This window comes from Danio rerio, chromosome 2, assembly GCF_052040795.2.
Source record: "Danio rerio strain M-AB ecotype USA chromosome 2, GRCz13ab, whole genome shotgun sequence".
Taxonomy (NCBI): Eukaryota; Metazoa; Chordata; class Actinopteri; order Cypriniformes; family Danionidae; genus Danio; species Danio rerio.
In genome coordinates, this window is record NC_141022.1 from 8042560 (window position 1) to 8063797 (window position 21238).

General features: G+C 40.0%; 1 protein-coding gene across 10 annotated transcripts in view; it reads left to right on the forward strand.

Moving 5' to 3' along the window:
* The window catches only part of apoltp (apolipoprotein lipid transfer particle homolog), a 597023-nt gene that overhangs the window by 573825 nt on the left and 1960 nt on the right, over positions 1-21238 (forward strand). For all 10 annotated transcript variants that reach the window (XM_087240371.1, XM_087240372.1, XM_087240368.1 and 7 more), the window contains 6 exons: positions 353-537; positions 4370-4572; positions 5120-5282; positions 11327-11436; positions 14728-14847; positions 15131-15287. In XM_087240371.1, coding sequence (XP_087096497.1) covers positions 353-537; positions 4370-4572; positions 5120-5282; positions 11327-11436; positions 14728-14847; positions 15131-15287 — 938 coding nt within the window. The remainder of the gene's footprint in view (positions 1-352; positions 538-4369; positions 4573-5119; positions 5283-11326; positions 11437-14727; positions 14848-15130; positions 15288-21238) is intronic.

Genomic DNA, 21238 nt, shown 5'->3' on the forward strand with positions numbered 1-21238 from the left:
TTTTAAAAGCAACTCATATAAACACCTTAATCATATTATTGTCTTATTAAAGTACATAATTTGATTACTGATGTCCATGTAAACATAGTTAGTGTTGTGCTACCATAACAACAAGCAACATAAATCTGAAACTGTTACACAGGTGAAAGGACAAAAGGCATTATCTGTCTTATTTGGGGTAGGGGCATAGTTTTACTACAAACTCCTATGGTTATATTTCGAAAAAGTGATCAATATAGTCAAAGGTTGAATACAAGCCACTGGTTTCCACCTACAGTAAGATTGATCAATACTGAAATGCAAAATATTAACAGAAATGGTCTTTTTTCCCTACACTCATTTGTTGCTCCAGTGAGGGTGAGCTGATGTTAAGAGTGCCTCTTCCTGAGGGCCCCTGGCTGATGGTGAAGGATGCTGGTATGACTGAAGTTCTCCTGGAGGAGTTTGTCCTGAAGCCTCTCCTGGCCTTGAACTCTATGAGTCCGACAGCAGAGCTCTATCGGCTCAAGAGGAGGATAATGGACAGTCCAGCCAACTGTGAGTCACGTGAATCAACACGACTCATGTCTAACACATGTTTTCCAGTTCTAGACCACTAATTGAGTTAATCAAGACCTCTGGGAATTTCCTACTTTTGATGCATTTTCCATTCACGAGACTGAAATGACAGTTTAATGAGAACACATTTTTTGAAAAGTGAAAGATCTGCCATTGTTTACTTGCACATCCTTCCAAAAAATGTTCTTCTGTGTTCAGCTGAAGAAAGGAAGTGTTAGAGCAGGGGTGTCTGTTCCTGGAGATCTACCTTCCTGCAGAGTTCAGTTGCAAAACATATCCAACACACCTGCCTGTAATTATCAAGTGCTGTTCAGGTCCTACTTAATTAGTTCAGGTGTGCTTGATCATGGCTGGAGCTCAACTCTGTAGTAAAGTAGATCTCCAGGAAAAGGGTTGAGCACCCCTGTCATAAGCTGTGTTCACACCAGACACCGCACGCTATTCGGACGTAAATAGACATGTGGACATTTTGAGTTGACTCGCTTCATTCGCGCATTAAATCCGCTTCATTTGCATGTCAAATTCACTGAGCAATAGATGCTAATTTGCATCATGGCCAGGGCTTCTGTCTGCCTGGTGACTGTAGCTTTGTTGCTAAATGGCTAACATGAATTTTATTGAGCGAATAGCTGTGTTTATGTGCTTTATGAAGGATGAAAAACAGTGTCGATCCATTTGGAGCCGTGTCTGAATCCACTAGATCCTTTCAGAGGTGTACCCAGCTCTGTGAGTTCATCAACTCCTCCAGAAACTGGATGATTGAAGCTTTCAGCGGTGCTTCCAAGCCCAGTTTGATCAAAGCAAGAGATAGCTCCTGATTGGTGAACGCAGCGAGAATGTCCACTGAAGTTCAGATTTTCCAACTTGAGTGATTCAATTCAATTGTGCAAAATGCTCAATTCGCGTTGCTTTATTCGTGTGAATCGCGTCATTCGCGCTGCCTCATTCACCCATATCGCGCTGCAGGATGTCTATTTGCGTCTTTGCATTGACTTAAGATGTAAATCACTCGCGCTTGACTCTTCTTCCAAGTCTGGTGTGAACACAGCATTAGAGGTTTACAACTTTTACAACTGACAGAATCAGAGCCTGCTTCACTTCTTCAGCAGTGCACAATGGACCGGCAGCTTACACTGATCAATTTATCTGATAAATCTATTCTGTCTGTTTGTCTGTCTACCTACCTACCTGTCCATCCATCTATCTATCCATCAATCTATCCATCCATCCATCCATATATCTTCCTGCCTGCCTACCCTGCCCTACCCTGCTCGCCTGCCTGCCTGCCTGCCTGCCTGCCTGCCTGCCTGTCTCTATAAATAAATACACTTTTTTAAAAAACTTTTTTACATCATTCATCTGCACCAAGGGTCACGGCAACTTCATCCTTTGCCATTTCGTTGACCTGCAAGTCTTTATTTTACAAATTGTTTTGATCCTAAAGAACTGTATGCTTCTCAAGCTCTATAAAGCGTGCCCTTCTTGACTTTTAAGGTGCACTCAGTCAGAAGACAATCGTCTTTGATATCGTGTCATTTTTTTTTTTTTGATTGTCAGGATGATGCAGGCGGGCTATAATTATAGTAATATTTATTGAACATTTTGAGGGATGTAAACAAAAACAACAGTCCTAACGTATTTCCTGTTTTACATTTTTAATTTCCATAGTTTTCGAGAATCCAAAAAAGTCCAAATATTGCTAAATAATCATATGGCAGGTGTTTTAATGTAAAGTTGGGATTGAATTGCCTCGTGTTACTGTTATGAAATAATTTGACAACAAGCAGAAAATTTTCATGGACCAATACCATGACCACATTAAAATGGTCTATACAATACAGTTATAATGATATTTTTACATGCAACTTAAGCAAAATTAATACAAAAATTGTTTTGAATTGGGTTTTGTAGTTGGGCCCAAATAATTATTTGTTGCATTTTTTAATAATTTAAGTTCATTTAATTAAATATATATACAAATCAGTGGATATTGTCGATGCATTTATTGGGTAAAATTGCTACTTTTTACTGTCGTTCAATGCTGTTTTTGGTCATTTTCAATGGATTGTCACTTTAATTGAGTGTGAGTATTGCTGCAAAAATAGAATCAGCTGCAAAACTATCTCAATATTGCTGCTTCAGCGACGCTCATGCTCTGCACTGATACGCTACTTCTAATCTGTTAACTGGATGCCGAAAAAGATGTGCTGCTCAAGCTCTGCTCGCGCTTATGGTCTGAAACAGGCCAAAGATAAAAAGTAAAATCTCAACTTACGTATCATGCTGACATTAAGGAATATTGTCATGAAGAAAAAGGAATGAATCTAACCCAGTCTCATTAAAGATACGTGCCCAGGGCTACATTTTGTGGAACTGTAAAATACGTGGCTGAGGTGACGTCTGCTTGCATTTATCCACAAATCCACTAGGGCCCACTGTGTACATTTTAGACAATCTCAAATGTGTCACTGGGCCATGTTTTCGTACACATACTATTTGCAAGTTCTTCTTGTAAAAAATGTCTTTGGACGGTGGAAGGAAACCGGGGATCCTGGAGGAAACATGTAAACTTCCCCCTGAAACGTCAACTAGCCTGGTAAAGACTTAAACCAGTGACATTCTTGCTGTGAGGCAACAGTGCTAACCACTGGGCCTCTGTGCTGGCCTATCTAGGAAAAAGGAGGAGTAGGGGTGCAAGGGGGGATTTTTCAAGACGAAGATAACTAAGTTAAGAAACTCTAGTTGTTTATGGTGTGTTAGAAATCAACTGATTGGTAAATCTGGTGTTAGCTAATGTGGGACCAGCTGTGGTCAATCATAAGCACGTGATCCTCTCGAAATTAGTATAAATAAACTTCACAAAAAGAATAATATGTCACAGCCACATGCTTTTACCATGATATCAAACAGTATTTTGGGGGAGTTTGTTTTACCTGGTTGCTGGATCTGTCCTTTGCCATACAAGGAAAGCTACCAAGCAAACTGATCACACCTGGAAAAAATCCATTCAGAAGTAAGTAGTGGTGCGAAAAGGAACAGAAGTTGTCGGTGATGTAATACCAACTCATATTGTTTGTTTTATGGCCCTTATTGGTGTTTTCCAGAAATGTAGCCTTGGGCTTGTATACCCCAATGAGCTTGTGTTGCATCAATCTATACTAATAAACGACTGATATTCAAGTAATATGATCTTCTCAGAATTGAGAAATGTTTTCTTCATGTTTATTTATATCTGTCATTGTATCTTTCTTTGGCTCTCGGCGATGGCAGTCACACTTTTTCCCTCTCCGCCCCATATCTGTCCTTGCTAGCTCCTCTTGTCTTCGTCTTTTTCTATCTCTGAGGCTCTCCGTGCTCTGCTGTCCAAGCGAATTGGAGAAAACAACTTCTCCCAGATAGCAAGATAAGGGGACGCTCTGAAATTCCTGCTCCCTGTCAAGGACACCTATTGGACTCTACAGGCTTACACACACACACATACACAGCTACAGATAAACACTCACTACCTAGCCCCTCATCCCACACCTTTGCGTGCTTTCACCTACTGGAGGGGGTAGGCGGGTCTGCGACCAGCGCCCCATGGCTGCAGGACCAGATGACTGCCCGCCCTCAACGCTCTATATCCACACCCCTTGTTCCCATCCCCTATGGCAATGTTGTGTCATATCTTTGTGTTTATTTATGAATTGCTGGGCTTTTTTCACCCTGGTCTCACATTGCCCTAATTCAATGTGAGTTGGTTTAATTTTCACTATACGAAAGTGTATGTGACAAATAAAGGCTTGATTTGATTTGTATTTTCTCTGTGCAGATCAGGCATTTCTAGTGGCAGATATCTATTTGGTGTCATTTGATGGACATCTGTTCCAGCTCCCTGCTGCCTGTGACTTCATCCTAGCAGCTGATGTCACGAAGAACACCTTCAGCATCGCTCTCAAATCAGGCAGATTCAAACGTCGCTCGCTTGTGATGCAAATGCAAAACACAACGATTGCAATCCACGCAAATGGAGAGGTGCATGTTGTTTTGTTAATGTTTAGTAATGCTTCCATGGCTTATTTCAGATCTAATTGATCTAACCTGGTCAGTACCTGGATGGGAGACCACATGGGAAAAGCTAGGTTGCTGCTGGAAGTAGTGTTAGTGAGACCAGCAGGGGGTGCTAAAACTGTGGTCTGTGTGGGTCCTAATGCCCCAGTATAGTGAAGGGGACACCAGGCTGTCAGTGAGCACTGTTGTTAAAAATCTCAAGGTTGTCTTTCGAAAAAAGTGTAAGGGTAAGTGTACAATGTAGGTCAAATTTGTCCACTAGCCTCTGTCCTTCATGGCTTCATAACCACCCCATATCATAATTTGCTTCATCACTCTGTCTCCTCTCCACCAATCAGCTTGTGTTTGGTGTGCGGACTGGTGCTATATGGCTGCCTTGATGTCATCCTGGTTGATGCTGCACACTGGTGGTGGATGAGGAGATCCCCCCCCCTATCACCCCCCCAGATAATTGCTATATAAGTGTAAGGAATTATTATTATTTTTATTATTAAAACCTTGTCAATTTTAGGTTGAAGTTAATTGCCACGTCACACACGTTCCATACACTAACCCTGAAGTGGCTGTCAGAAAAGACGTGAACTTCATTGAGGTGTCCAATGGGAGAGGACTTTGGGTATCATGTGACCATCATCTGGAGGTTTGCAGTGTGATTCTAGATGGATGGCTTCATGGTAAGATCATCAACTTTTTAGACTACTTTTTCAATCATATTCATATGCACTAGCAGGTGCATGATAAAGCATGTAAAATGGCTGTCTGTATATTTGATTAGGCTGCTTAATGAAGCACTTGTTTTAAATGCACTGTAACCTACATATACATTTTAATTAGCCATAAAAATAATATAATTGAAATAAAATAAAGAAAGAATTAAGAAAAAAATTGGAAATGTGAACGAAGAAAATCTGGAAAGAATTAATATAATACAATAAGGGATGCATGTGTCAGTCTTGCAATCACTGAAATAAAGTAATAGACTTTTAAAACTAAATTAAATATTTAGATTTTCAAGACACTCCATGTGTACTTTCGGCTGTTCCCTTCAGGGGTCACCAGAGTGAATAATCTGCCTCAATGTATCCCTATCCTTCGCATCCTCTACTTTCACTAACTTCATGTCCTCATTTATTCATTCATTTTCTTGTCGGCTTAGTCCCTTTATTAATATGGGGTCGCCACATCGGAATTAACCGCCAAATTATCCAGCATATGTTTTTACACAGCGGATGCCCTTCCAGCCACAACCCATCACTGGGAAACCCATACATACGCACACATACATACACTATGGACAATTTAGCCTACCCAATTCACCTGTACCGCAAGACTTTGGACTGTGGGGAAAACCGCAGCACCCGGAGGAAACCCACGCAAATGCAACGAGAACATGCGAACACAGAAATGCAACTGTCACTACCAACTGTGCCACTGCGTCGCCATGTCCTGATTAATCACATCCATACATCTCCTCTTTGGTCTTTCTCTTTGCCTCCTGCGTAGCAGCTCCATTCCCAACGTTCTTTTACAATATTTTATCCATCCATCCAACCAACCATCCATCCCACTATATTCACTATCTTTGTACATGTCCAAATTATCTCAGCCTTGCCTCAGAACTTTCCTCTCGAAATGTCCAATGTGATCTGTCCATCTAATGTGCTTGTTCCTAAACTTGTACAATCTCATCACTCTCAAAGAAATCCAATATCTTCATATCCGTTACCTTCAACTCCACCACAGTCTCTAAACTATGCAACATAGCTGGTCTAACCACTGTCTTGCACAACTTCCCCTTGGCAACAAGTACTAATTTGTTATTACCTGTTGGCCGTCAGCTAGCTCTCTGCAACTATCACATGGTTGCCCGCTGCAGCTAAGCAGGGCTGCGCCTGGTCAGTACCTGGATGGGAGATCAAATGAGAAAGCTAGGTTGCTGCCAGAAGTGGTGTTAGTGAGACCAGCAGAAGGCGCTCAACCTGTGGTCTGTGTGGGTCCTAATCCCCCTGTATAGTGAAGGGGACTCTATACTGCTCTGTGAGATTAGACGTTAAACCGAGGTCCTGACTTTTTGTGGTCGTAAAAAATCCCAGGATGTCCTGTGAAAAAGAGTAGGGGTTTAACCCCGGCATCCTGGCCAAAATTTGCCCACCGGCCTCTGTCCATCATGGCCTCCTAACTATCCCCATATGATAATTGGCTTCATCATTCTCCTCTCCACAAATCAGTTGTAGTGCAGTCTGGTGCAATGTGGCTGCTATCGTGTCATCCAGGTGGATACTGCACACTGGTGGTGGATGATGAGATTTCCCAAAAATGTGTAAAGCACTTTGAGTGTCCTGAAAAGCGCTCAATAAATGTAAGGAATTATTATTATTTATTATTACTGGTATCCTTTTGTCACACATTACTCCTGACACTTTTCTCCATCCATTCCAACCTGCCTGCATTCTCTTCTCTTCTTTTACCAACTCTCCATTTCTCCATGTCATCTGCAAACATCATTGTCCAAGGGGATTCCTGTCTGACCTCCTCTGTCACCTGGTTCATCACCATACCAAACAAGAAGGGACTCAGAGCTGCACCCTGGTGCATTCCCACCTCCACTTTAAACTCCTCTATCTGCCCTAATGTACACCTCACCATCTTTATGCATCTCTCATACATATCCTACACCACACTGACATGCTTTTTTGCAAACAAGAAGGGACTCAGAGCGCGCCCTGGAGCATTCCCACCTCCACTTTAAACTCCTCTATCTGCCTTAATGCACACCTAACCATTCTTATGCTACTCTCATACATATCCTACACCACACTGACATGCTTTTTTGCAACTCCTGACCTTTACCGCAACAATACCACAGTTCTTCTCTTGGCACCCTGGCAAATGCTTTCTCCATGTTTACAAAAACACAACGCAGCTCCTTCTGGCCATCTCTCTGTCAGCATTCCCATGGTGAAAATTGCATCTGTCGTGCTCTTTCTAGGCATGAAGCCATTCTGCTGCTCACAAATATTTACTTCTTTCAGTAACCTAGCCTCTACAACTCTTCCCCAAACTTTCATTGTATAACTCATCAACTTTATCCCTATGTAGTTGCTGCAACTCTGCACATCACCCTTGTTCTTAAAAATCTTAAAGGCACCAGTACATGTCTCCTACATTCCTCAGTCATCTTCTCACTCTCTAAAACTAGTCTCAAACTCGATTCCTGGAGGGCCGCAGCTCCGCACAGTTTGGCTCCAACCCTAATCAAACACAGCTGATCCAACTAATCAAGGTGTTCAAAAGAGTCTTTTGCCCTACAGGAATCCAGCTTGAGACCTATGCTCTAAAACCTTGAGCAATTTTTTCAGAAAGTCTCCTGATTTCTCTCCTAGACACTTCCATACCTCCACTGGTAAAGTATATCATTAGAAGCTCCTTTCCACTTTTCTTCCTCTTTAAAGCCCAAAGTACTCCTTCCATCTTCTATAGCCTGCTTAAAAAATACAAAAACAAAAACTGCATAGATAGTTTTATCTGCATAGAACCTAATCTTTATTATACAACAACTTTAATATCGAAATTGTTATAAAACACATATAAATGGATATCTGAATCAGATTACAATCTTTAGAGTAGATGTGAAAAGATCTGTGATAGGATTCAAATTAAACATAGCCACTGTTGTATATATACACTACCTGGCAAAAGTCTTGTCGTTGATCCCAGTTGTAAGAGCAACAAATAATAACTTGACTTGTAGTTGATCATTTGGAAAAGCGGCAGAAGGTAGATTTTTTTGATGACTCATCTGTTGAGCTGCATCCTAATCATCACAAATACTGCAGAAGACCTACTGGAACCCGCATGGACCCGATATTCTAATGGAACTCAGTCAAGTTTGGTGAAGGTAAAATCATGGTTTGGGGTTACATTCAGTATGGGAGCGTGCGAGAGATCTGCAGAGTGGACGGCAACATTAACAGCCTGAGGTATCAAGACATTTGTGCTGCCCGTTACATTACAAAGCACAGGAGAGGGCAAATTCTTCAGCAGGATAGCGTACTCATACGTCAGCCTCCACATCAAAGTTTCTGAAAGCAAAGAAGGTCAAGGTGCTCCGGGATTGGCCAGTCCAGTCACCAGACATGAAATTTATTGAGCATGTCTGGGGTACGATAAAAGAGGCATTGAAGATGAATCCAAAGAATCTTGATGAACTCTGGGAGTCCTGCAAGAACGCTTTGCCATTTGACAATCTTTGCTATTCTAGATGACCTTATTAATGTTATTTGAGTCATTGTAGAGATGTATGGATGCAGTTCTCCAAGCTCAAGAGAGTCTTGAGGCCCGAAAAAAAGACTTTATGTCAAAAACTCCACAATAATTTCAGACTTCCTCATCTGATGTGGAGAGACCAGCTTGTCTGAGCGTAGTCTTTAAGAGGTCAAGTCTGGCCTTGGTTTTCTGCAGTTTGGTCAGAGTCAGTTGTTCCTCTGCCAGATGAAGTCTCTTTTTAATCATTGGATGCATCACTAATAAATATTTTAAAAACAAAAATATAAATTTTTTTATAAAACCATATTTTCCAATGTGATGAATATAAATAAATAAATAAATAAATATATATATATATATATATATATATATATATATATATATATATATATATATATATATATATATATATATATATATATATATATATAAATCAATTAGTCACAGAATAAAATGTATTGTTTTTAGTAAATTTTGACAGCTGTTTGGGGGATTATTTTATGAGGCCAAACTCTTTCTACTTTGCTGGAGGCCTATACTAAAAGGCTGAATACGTTAAAGCCTACCTTATCACTGTAGCCTGATTGTTGAACAAATACAATTAAAACCTTATGAATAAATATGGGCAAAGCAGTGGCGCAGTAGGTAGTGCTGTTGCCTAACAGCAAGAAGGTCGCTGGGTTAATCCTTGGCTCAGTTGACGTTTCGGTGTGGAGTTTGCATGTTCTCCCTGCGTTCGCGTGGGTTTCCTCCGGGTGCTCCGATTTCCCCCACAGTCCAAAGACATGCGGTACAGGTGAATTGGGTAGGCTAAATTGTCCGTAGTGTATGAGTGTGTTTGTGAATGTGTGTGTGGATGTTTTCCAGAGATGAGTTGCGGCTGGAGGTGCATCCGCTGCATAAAAATGTGCTGGATAAGTTGGCGGTTCATTTCGCTGTGGGGAACCCGGATTATTTAAGGGACAAAGCCGAAAAGAAAATGAATGAATGAATGAATAAATATGATAAGTTGTAAGATACTGCATGATCCAATTATAAACAGAAATAGTATTGCTTGATACATTTTCAATGTTTTCATTACATTTCAGGCAAATCCACGTTGAATACACCCTTCTAATGGGATCAGTTTAATCCAGATTTTTTGGATCAAAGTGATTCAAATCATGAAAAAAAAAGGTCTGAAAAACCCAAACTGAAGGTTTGATCCGGAAAACGTGATCTAATCCAATTAGGTAATCTGTTTTTTCTTTTGAAAAACCCATTTTCAAGATTTGATCCAATCCATTATCCAAAATCCTAGTGGATTTCTTTTGAAAAACTGGGCCCAGGGATCGCAAATCAATAGAACCAGTAACTATAGGCTACCATAGTAACTATGTAGTACATAGTAACTATAAAAGACTATTTTCTTTTCAGTAGGTTATGGATAAAATATGGTCATTCTTAGGTTTAATAAAAATACATCAATTTTTGGAAATCACCAGGCGACCCCCACCCCCACCCCCCTTCATTGTCCCACCACCACTCGGGGGGTCCTGACCCCCACTTTGAGAACCACTGATCTAAGCAAAAAAATAACCTTTCTGTCCTAATTAAATAATTTAAAATCAAGGCATGATCATATTTTATTTTGGTAAAATAAGTGTAATCTAGAGGGGTTTGCCTTTCATATAAGCCACTTCTGATACCAAATGATCACCTAGAAATCAAGTTATTTGTTGCTCCTACCAGTTCTACCAGTTCTTTTGTCAGGTAGTGTATATACACAGTTGTATATTTTCCCCACTATTTCTGTTTAACGATTTTTTAAAACACATTTCAAAACATAATTGTTTTATTAACTAGTTTCTAGTAACTCTAATTATTATATTTTTTATCTTGGTGATGATGACAGTATATATTATTTTACTCAATATTTTTCAAGACGCTGAACACTAGCCTCAAACATTTGCATTATATATATATATATATATATATATATATATATATATATATATAAATATATATATATATATATATATATATATATATATATATATATATATATATATATATATATATATACACTAAAGTTTATTATAATATACAAACATATTCATATTTTGTCAGTAGCCTGTTGTTGCTGGTCTGAGTACACCATTTGCAGTGCTTCATGCTTTTTTAAATCAGACATTAAAATGATTTCACTCAACTCTGAAATGGCTGGTTTAGTTCAAGGTCTAGCACTACACCCTTTTTGTGGTTATGGAAAAGAAAAATCAATGTTCTTTTAAGTCAATGAAAGACTCTGCTTCCACCAAGGCTTCTTAAAATGTCAGTGCTCACTGTTGTATTGTTAATATGCTGTAACGTGGGTTTAATGGGGCTTAAAACCACTGCTGCGCACAAGAGTTCAAGCAGCTCTTTGTGGTGAGTCATTCTAATATACGTCATGAATGAATGCTTTATTCAGGTGTGTCCAGCGGTCTTTTAGGAACCAATGATAATGAAGGCTCTAATGAACAACTTCTGCCGGATGGATCTCACACAAGCGGTCTGCTGCAGTTTGCTCACAGCTGGCAGGTACGTAGAGGATTAAATACCTGCTTAGCATATGGTTAAACCCCATGGATTAAGATTGGGATGTTATTACAGTGAAAACGTACGTGTAAACGCAGATCTCCACAATGATGGCCAATATGCATAAATTAAACAATGCACTCACTCTACCCCTGTTTTTTAAGTGATGTAATATAATCTTTTTTGATTCATTGTTGTAATTATCATCAAATTGACTTTGTGTGCAGTTTAAATGCTATATAGATACCAGTTGATAATTTGGTTCTGAATTTTCTAAATTTTACACTTCCATTGTAATAAACTGATTGGGTTGCTCACAGTATTAGTTAGGTTAATGAGTAAGGCTAGTGTCGAGGATGTAATCATATAAGTATATAAATCACAGATGCTCTTCAATATTATAAACGCATTTAACAAAATTATAAAGTAGTCATTAAAGTTGAACCATAGCAAAAGATGCAACTTGATTTTTAATCATGAATTAGAAAAGATTCATCTTAATGTCTTTAAACGTTAACGATGCTCTTAAAAATGATTGTATTGACCCTTTTACTGAAAACTTTTATTGATAAATTCAGTTCGTTCTGAAAAGAAAATGGACCAGAAAAGTATTCATGACTCAGTTATAATGATCTCATGACAATCATGTTTATGACAGATTTATGATTTATGAATTTTATGATAATGTCAAGTTTTCATGACAAAGCCAAAGAAAGGTTATGATGTAATTGGGTGTCAAGTCGTCATAACAGAGACATCTCAATGAATGTCATCCTTGCATTTAAAAATGACATAACTTGGTGACAAACCATTTGTCATGAGCTTGCATAAAAGAGACACTGCAGCACTGCTGAAGATTGTGGCTGTTTACAGCGGATGGCTTACAAATATGAAGTCGTTGCTAAATTGTTAGCGCTGCCAAACAGCATTTTTCTGTTGTTAACATCCTTGTTTACTTCCTTGCTACAATATACCATTAACGTTAGAAACTGTGCATGTAATAGATCAATTTTAAGAAGTAAATATGCTTACAGGTTGTGGATCACAATCCACAGCTTCTGCTATTATGGTTGGAGCTGCTCCTTCTTTGACGAGATTTTAGCTGAAGCCAGCACTGAGATTCTGGAAGCTGTCCTTTGTCAAATGCTAGAGCTATCTTTTTTATAATTCTCTGGTTTTGGCTGGGCTCCCTGTCTGACTAGCTAAGACCAGGCTGGAAATGGCTGGAAACCAGCCTGGAAATGGCCAAAACCCCCTCTAAAACCAGCCTGGTCGACCAGCTAAAATCTGCCAACCAGCCTAGGCTGGTTTAAGCTGTTTTTTTTTTTCAGTAGGGATTACAGCAACTCTGGCCACGCCCCTTTACTACACAGAGTGTATGCGCATAACCTAAAGGGTTTATGACCTCTCTAGCCTAATGGTATAGAGTGGAGGAACTATGACGTCACTTTGTAGGCTAATCGGCTGCTAGCATAAAACTGGTTCCCTCGTGAAAATCCCTATGGGATTTTCCCATAGGCTTTTCGAAGATTGCAAATAATAAGCTCTGTGTTCAAACACTGTTCATGACACTTACACGTTTTGTCCAGCCGGATAATCCTCACACGAAAGTACAACCTTGAACACTTTTGGATCTTAAATGCAAACGCAAGAATTGAAAAGCTAACATTAGGCTACAAACAGACTACAGTGCCCTCGGGGCGCTCGCCTGTGACGTCAGCACCACCCTGCTACAGGCAACTTTTCGAGCTTATTTTTAGAAATAATGTCCATGACAAAGAGCTAATCTCTATGTTTATTACATTATAATCCACGGTATATGTTATAAACAAATGAATACGCAAAAACACATAGACCTACGTGCCTTTTGGATCGTTTTTACGTGGGAAATACATGTTTTGCTTTACGGTTGTTCTAAAAGTTTTAAAACTGTGTATAAATCTGCCTACATAGTATTATCATAAGACATATTTAAATTAGTGTATCGCTGGCGTGCACACAGCCTGCTTACCTCAACAGACGAAAGAAATGAGGCGTGAGGAGGAACAGGTCCATCAAATGCCTAAGTTCTGTCATGGACATAGAGCAACATTCAATATTCCTTTTTTGTCACGAAATACACTGAAAAGCAGCCCATACAGTCACATATGCTGTACATTTTACGGAGGAGTGTAAATATTGCTGTTATGACAGAGTTAAATGTGTTCAGATGTAGAAGAAAAACCCGACGAAAAATCACTTGATCACATTAAAATGACAGTTAACATGGATGTAATTTAACACATTTATTCATGCGTTTGCATTACTGAGAGCAGGAGAGAGAGGCTGCACCAGTAAGCAGTATCTTCATAATATTGTTTATTAAAATAAATGATCAACAAATGAATCTGTCTCAGCAGCCTTTACAAGTGAAGGAATTATCTACACACAATCTGAATTCCCAATTAGAAAAACACTACAAACTATAAAATACTATTCATGAAAATACCTAAATAACAGACAAATCCAAATGTCCATCACGAGCGAGCTGCGCTCCAGACCAGATCAGCTCGATGACGTATAATGTCTCCGGCACCGCCTGTAGTCCCATTTAGCAACTTGATAGCAACCGTCTTTTTATAGAAGCATTACCGATTTAAAAATTCGAGAGTGTGCTGTAACTGATGTGTTTTATGTCGTAGAACAAAACGTGAAAGTATTTTGAGTTTGTGTTTGCCACGAATCTTATTTAAGCAATTTTACTGAAACCCCATTAAAAAACCCATTGACTTTGGGACGAGGGAACCGGAACTGCTAAAATGCTAACTCGCTTCCGGGTTTTTGCATACAAATTGACGTCATAGTTCCTCCACTCTTTTGTTTTGTAGTGCCCAAACTTCATTTGCTGTAGGCTTGGCTAAGCTAACTCTGTAAAAGCCAATGTCTCCATTTGCATTGAACTTTGAGCGTCTTACATTCAGAGATGTTGTTTTTGTTCGCACAGCTATGTTACACATCAATTAAAGTTTAATATATGATATCATTGTGGACCACCCCTTTAACCAAGCATTAACATGCTTTTTTTTTTCCATTGTTAATTCGAAATGTAGAACAGAAGTAGTCTAAAATAAAGAGTTCAATAAATAACTACAGTATTTCATTTAAATTTGCATTTTATTTGTTGTACAATTGCCTATTTCTATAATATCTTTATGTGGACATAGAAGAGTGCTTAAATAAGTCTAAATTTTAAACATTGCATTGAATAGCCTGTGTGAGTCTAATGTAATATCGTATGCTCTTTGCTTTATGTAGGTGGATTCGGAATGTGTCAGCAGGAAAGCTGACGTCTGTCAGAATGCCACCGCTGACTCCCTGTCGTGCACGTTTCTGTTCTCCTCCACAAATTCTCCTCTGAGCCCCTGTTTCAGAGTGGTAACTACTGTACTCTTTTCCCTCTCACTCAGCAACATGTGCTAACTATTACAAGGCAGTGCATATAAAGATCCCTTTGATTAGGTTGATCAAAAGAAGTCCACTCCTTGGGGGAAGTGAGGAAATGAAAAAAAAAAAAAGAATGAAAGAATGAAATAGTAAACAACAAAATTAACTTCAGATGAAGAATTGTCTGTGTCACACTCTGTGTTTTCATTATTTCACTGTGTTTATGAGCATTCATTAATCGGATGAAGTGTTTTCTGACTTTTTATTTTTAAAGGTGGACCCTGTGCAGTTTGCGATGGAGTGTGAAATTTTGGAGTGTGTACGTGATGAGCGTGCAGATGTTCCCAAACCAGCTTACTGCTCACTGGCCTCTGCTTATATCCATGTATGCCATAGAAACTATGTTCCACTGGAGCTGCCAGTGCAATGCGGTCAGTATCTCTCACTCCTAAGAAAAATCTATAACCATAATTTAAAGGGGACATACTATGCATAATTTTTACAAGATAAAGTAAATCAAGTCTCTGATGTCACTAGAGTGTGTATGCGAAGTTTCAGCTCAAAATACCCCACAAATAATGTTTTATAACTCTTTGAAATTGCATATTTTAGGCTTTGGTTGAAATTGTGTAGTTTTGGTGGCTGTCGCTTTCGATTTAAATGAGATTGTGCTCCCTTTAAAAGAGGGCGGAGCTACAAATGCCTATGTGTCAGCATAATGGAAGACTCAAAAGGTGCGTTCGACTTGATCCACGGCTGCAGCCGATGATTAATAAGATTAGCCGAGCGCAGGCAGGGGCGGAGCCATCAAGCCGGATACTTCAGGGCTCAAAGTTGCAGCAGTCATGATGACTGATCCCATAGCGTCAACAAAAGATTTACAGTACAAATAAAGCAGAATACAGTACAAACTATAGTTCATTTTTAAACAATAAGGGAATTGTGAATTGAATATATATATATATATATATATATATATATATATATATATATATATATATATATATATATATATATATATATATATATAACAAACGCATAAGATAAATAAGGAAGAGAAATGCTTGGTTTGCTAATTATCTGTCCAACAGAACACCGTGGGTCCATATGGCCGGTTTGACTTCTTTATCTTTAGAGATTTCCAAAGGAGTGCCGCAGAGATCGGTATTAGGCTCTATATTATTTTCTATCTACATTAATAACTTGTGTGACAACCTTCCAAATGCCATTTATCATCTGTATGCTGATGATAGAGTGATTTATTGTTGCTCTCCTTCACTTGTTCAGGCCATACAGTCTTTACAGTCTGCTTTTAATATTGTTCAGTCTTGTTTTCAGGACCTGAGATTGGTTTTAAATGTAGATAAATCTAAATTAATGATTTCCACAAATTGTTCCACCTCTGTGCAAAACCAACCATTATTTGTCACTGCCCAAGGTGAACAAATAAATGTAGTGTCCAGCTATAAGTACTTTCCTTCAAAGCACACATAGCAAATTTGGTTCGAAAATTGAGTTTTGCTATTAAAATGCATCCTGCTTTTCTCTTAAACCTCGTAAATATTTGGTATCTGCAACATTTTTATCATTAAGTGACTGTGGTGATGTTTTATATATGAATGCTTCAACCAAATGTCTTCAGCCTCTATCACAGTGCTCTGAGTCTGTCAGAGACTAAGGGCCTACTCACACTATGCCATCCGTACCGTGCCCAGGCCCGTTTCCCAGATCGTTTGAGAAGTGCGAGTACGCTGAATCGGGCTCAAGCATGGTTCACTTGGCCGGCCCTGGCCCGGTTGGAAGAGGTGGGCCTGAGCGCGGTTCACTTGGGCTTTGGCGCGGTACGTTTGTAGTGTGAGTGCAAAACGTGCCAAAGCCAGAAACTGAAAGCGAGACGTGACTTTAAAGGGGCTGTTTCATATGGATTTACTAATCATTCTTACTGTTCAATGAACGCAAACTGCCGTAGTTTATTAAATACGCAAACTCCTCACTGCACGACAGCTGCACGGCTTCAGCAGATCCCCTCATTCCTGCAGCACGAGGGCTTTATGATTGTTTATGAGTGCCAAAAGTGGCGGATCTGTTCGGCGAAATATCTGACTGCGTGTCACCGCATCCCTAAGGACTGTTTGGCGAAATAATTGACTGCATGTCACTGCATAACAAACCGACTGAAACGATATAACTAGAGAAATCTCCACTGTGCTGCTGAGAGAGCGCTTCTCACTGAACAGCGCAGCATCGATGACGTAAGCATGCCCAGGGCCGATTGTGGTGTGAGTGCGGGCCGTCGGGGGAGACGGGAGGGGGGACAAGCGTGCTTTGGCCCAGTTCGAGGCAACTGTACCTAGTGTAAGTACGGCCTAACTCACCATTGTGAACTGTATGCCAAAGCTGAGTGGCCTTCTCTGAATGTAAAATGGTTCACCCACTGGATGACTCTAGTCTACAAGGCTCCTCTGGGTCTGGTGCTTTTATACCTAAGTTCCCTTTTTCATAAAGCCAGAATGCCCTACGTTCAAGTGAATCTTGAAAAAAGGTCTGTAAAAGGACCTTATGAAACTGAAAATAGTCTCATCAATCTTTCATCTGAAGATTTTAGTGGCTAAAAAAGCGAAAATAGTTTTAAAACCCAAGACAGAGAAGGCATAAAAGCCAATTGTTTATTTTAAAATTTGTGAGATGGAATTTGAACAATAATAAACGTGAAACACACGTGGTTGTTGTCATGCGGTAAACTCAGCCAATCGTGTAATATCGATGTCGTCATCGCAACTCCTGCAGTCGCTTTTCAGATGCTGCTCCGGCTGAATCCTTCGTCTGATCTTGGAGCGCTGTCGCGGTACTTTAATTCCACATGTGAAAGTCACGTGGCGTCTCCGCGGCATTAAGCAGGAAAAAATTCTTAACCAGCATGCACCGCTTTAAGTGACATTTCGATTGGCCTGCGCAACGCTGCATGAAGTTGAACGCATCTAAAAACAAACACTAGAGTTTGAGCATGCGAAATTCTGTGGTACGGCTCTGCAAAAAGGGGCGGGATTGAACAAGATCATTAAACATTTAAAAAGTGAGTGATTGCTCCATGATTTAAAGTTCTGTCCAGAGAGGTCATGTTTTGATCTGCGATTGGTCTCACGCAGTCAAGTGATGCGATTAAGCAGTCCACCAAGCTTGAACTTTGCACTGCAGCGACCCGCAAAGCTTGACGCATGACCTTGCATTTCCGGTCTGACGCATTCGCATGCGTATGAATGGAAGTCTATGAGGAGAAAAGTCAAGTGTGACTGCAGGTTTAGTCCTGTGCTAATGAGAAAGAGATCATTACTAATGGGCGGGGCTTTTCCCCTCTGATGACACCTGCAAAGGGAGAATGTCAATCAGAGTGTTTCTGCAGACCATTTTTATAGTGTGATTATAAACAATAAAATGAACACATTTTTACCATTAGAAGCTGCTTCGATTCACAGAATCTGTTTAAACCTCTCATAAAAGTAATTTTTGCATAATAGATCCCCTGGACCTGGAATAGTTGGCGGTTCATTCAGCTGTGGTGGTGACCTTGATGAATAAGGGAATCAGCCGAAGGAAAATGAATGAGTAAATGAATATAGTATATGTTTAAAAATCTGCTCTTTAACTCCTGATAGAACAACTTTAAATAGGACTAAGCAGTGACCTTGAAATGTAGGAAAGTGTAGACCGGTCTTTTATTCTGATCTCTATTGTATAAATTCTGTCTAAGTCCAAAATAATGCTGCATGCTGGTGTTTTTATCAGCTGTGAGAACTCACGAAGAGCTCATAAAATGTGTAAAACAGCACCAGTAAATCCTTCATCACACAAATGAAGATCTGCTGCTAGGAGACGCATTTACGTCTGCACTGAACTGAAAATGGGCAGCAAAGAAACAAACTGATATATTTAGAGCATTCTGTCCTTTGTATGGATGTACCTTATGACATCATTTTATTTTGGAGTGCATGAGACATTTTGTGTTTATTTAGGCGTCTCTGTACATGACATTTACTCAAACCATATTTAACAAAACAATCACACCAGGGTTTGTTTGAATCAAATCAAACCTGCCAAGCGTGAAACAGCAGTTACTATCCCTTCCACAGTTTACATTGTGAGCAAATGGACCACAAACCAAACATATGCTCAGATGACTGTTAAACTGATGAAAATGTATCACTTATGCATGCAATCCTCATTCCCTGAAGGGGAGAACAGAGACATTATGTGGCTGTCGGAGATGCCTGGGGCAATAAGACACATGTGTTGGCCCTATCGGGGAAGCCCTACATATGGATTAAATAACAGTGTTCTGTCAGGGATAGACAAGTGTTTACTCAGAGGAGAAACTCATTTCTGTGGAACAATACACATATGGGATTACCTGAGTAGGGAATTGCACATTAGGGGATCCCCATATGCCTCCAGTCCCTAGCGTAAGGGTTGACCAGTGGGCATATACTAGCATACTGGGCCGAGCATACATATCATCCTGTGTAGACTGCAGCTCTGCAGAAGTTTGGCCAGAGGAGAACTGGTCATGCCCTACTGAGCCTGGTTTCTCAAAATTTGTTTTCCTTCACTTTCGTCAATTGGTGAAGTTTTGTCCTTGCCACAGGCTTGCTTGGTTTGGGTCTTGTGGAGCTATGCATCAATGGATTTGCTCTTCAGTGTTTGGGCTTACAGTATTGACATTTAAATTACACTGAACTAAGCTGAACTTTAACCCTAAAAACTGGACTGACAGTTTCAATTTACTTAAACTTCTATGTTAAGCTGCTTTGACCCAATCTACATTGCATTTTAGAAATAAAGTTGAATTGAAAAAATTGATTGGAACAATGGGGGCACGGGAGGTTCCGATGTGAGTGTCCTCATAAAAACACAGTGTTTACAATTTTAAAACATGTGGCATGGTGCACTGCAGCGTGGTCAGTATGCAATTCCACTTAATATGGAATGGTGCAGCAAGCATGGTGTTGAGCATTGTTTTCTCTGCATTCTCTGTTGTTACGTAATGCACAGGAGGAAATCAGCACCACCCAGAGATCGCAGAATCTCACAAATGTGTTAAGTTTTACCCAACCTGCAGCTCTTTGTCTGTTAGCATTGACATTCGCTATCTAGTGAGACAACCTCTATTTAGTGTTGCAAAATGAATTGGTTGTAACCTTGGACACATTGCCAGGCTAGGGTCTCGGGATAACGTAAGAGTTGCCCGGTCTAAATTTCAGACAAGATTTGCTGATTGAACATGCCACAAGATCCCCAACCCTCTTGATTGAAGCCAACACGGGAGCAGGAGCAGTCTTTAGTGACACTCCTTCTGGCACCTCTCAAAAACCAGATAGTCTTGTTGTGCTTGTCCAGTGCTCTGTCAATTACTGCATCATGGTGAGCAGAGATAGCAGCAACATAGACCTTTAGTTTGGAGGGTGAAAGCCCCCATTCCTACTTATATTAAATGAAGGATAACACGATTCTGATTCTGAGGTCTTCTCTGTAAGAAGCACATCACTTAATGAGCTGGCATAAATGTCCCCTATAGAGTGATAAAGTCTAAGCGATGGTGTCAACTGGAGGTCTGAATTCCTGCTGCTGTACCATGGGAGCCACTGGACCCAACCAGATTTCTAGCAGCACGGGAATAAATTTCCAAATAAAACATGGTAGCGGTCGGAAACTCTGGTGTTTGGTCAGTAACCTTAAATTAAAGGCAGCACTCATGTCTTATCATATAAATATCAAAACTGACATTTAGCCTACAATCCTTGCACAACCCACAGTTTTATCTGTTATCTCTCTCTTTTGGTAGTACCCAATTTAAACGTGGGATTCAATGAGTTGGGTCATGTAGAAAATTATTCTAAGTGGGCAGCAAGTGAAAAAAGGTTGAATATACGGCGGGAGCGGTTGAGTGCGGAATAAAACCTGGCGGGAGCAGAACTAAATAATTAGTCTGTGCAGACCTCTAGCGTCAACCATCATGGGCAGTAGGTTACCTCCATCTTCCTCATTCCATCTAAAACTTAAAAAATGTGGCATGCTGTGGAGCCAGATGGTGCCATGATCTTGAAAAAGGAGGTCCTTCCTCAAGGGAATAAGCCAGGGAGGGGCTGTCACAATGAGTATCCAGAAACCAGGTTCGGGTTGGCCAGTATGGTGCAAACCAGCAAGGCCTGTTCCATGTTCTTCCTGACTTAGCTACTCCCACAATTAACCCTCAGACCTGCTTGAGTGCTAGCTGCAATGGGGGTAGTACCAAAAGGGACTTGTGCATTCTGCATTGGCATTGAAAAAGACATGTCCAAATAATTTGCTCTTTTAGTGGAGCTGCTCACCAGTCACCAAGTCAAAGTCC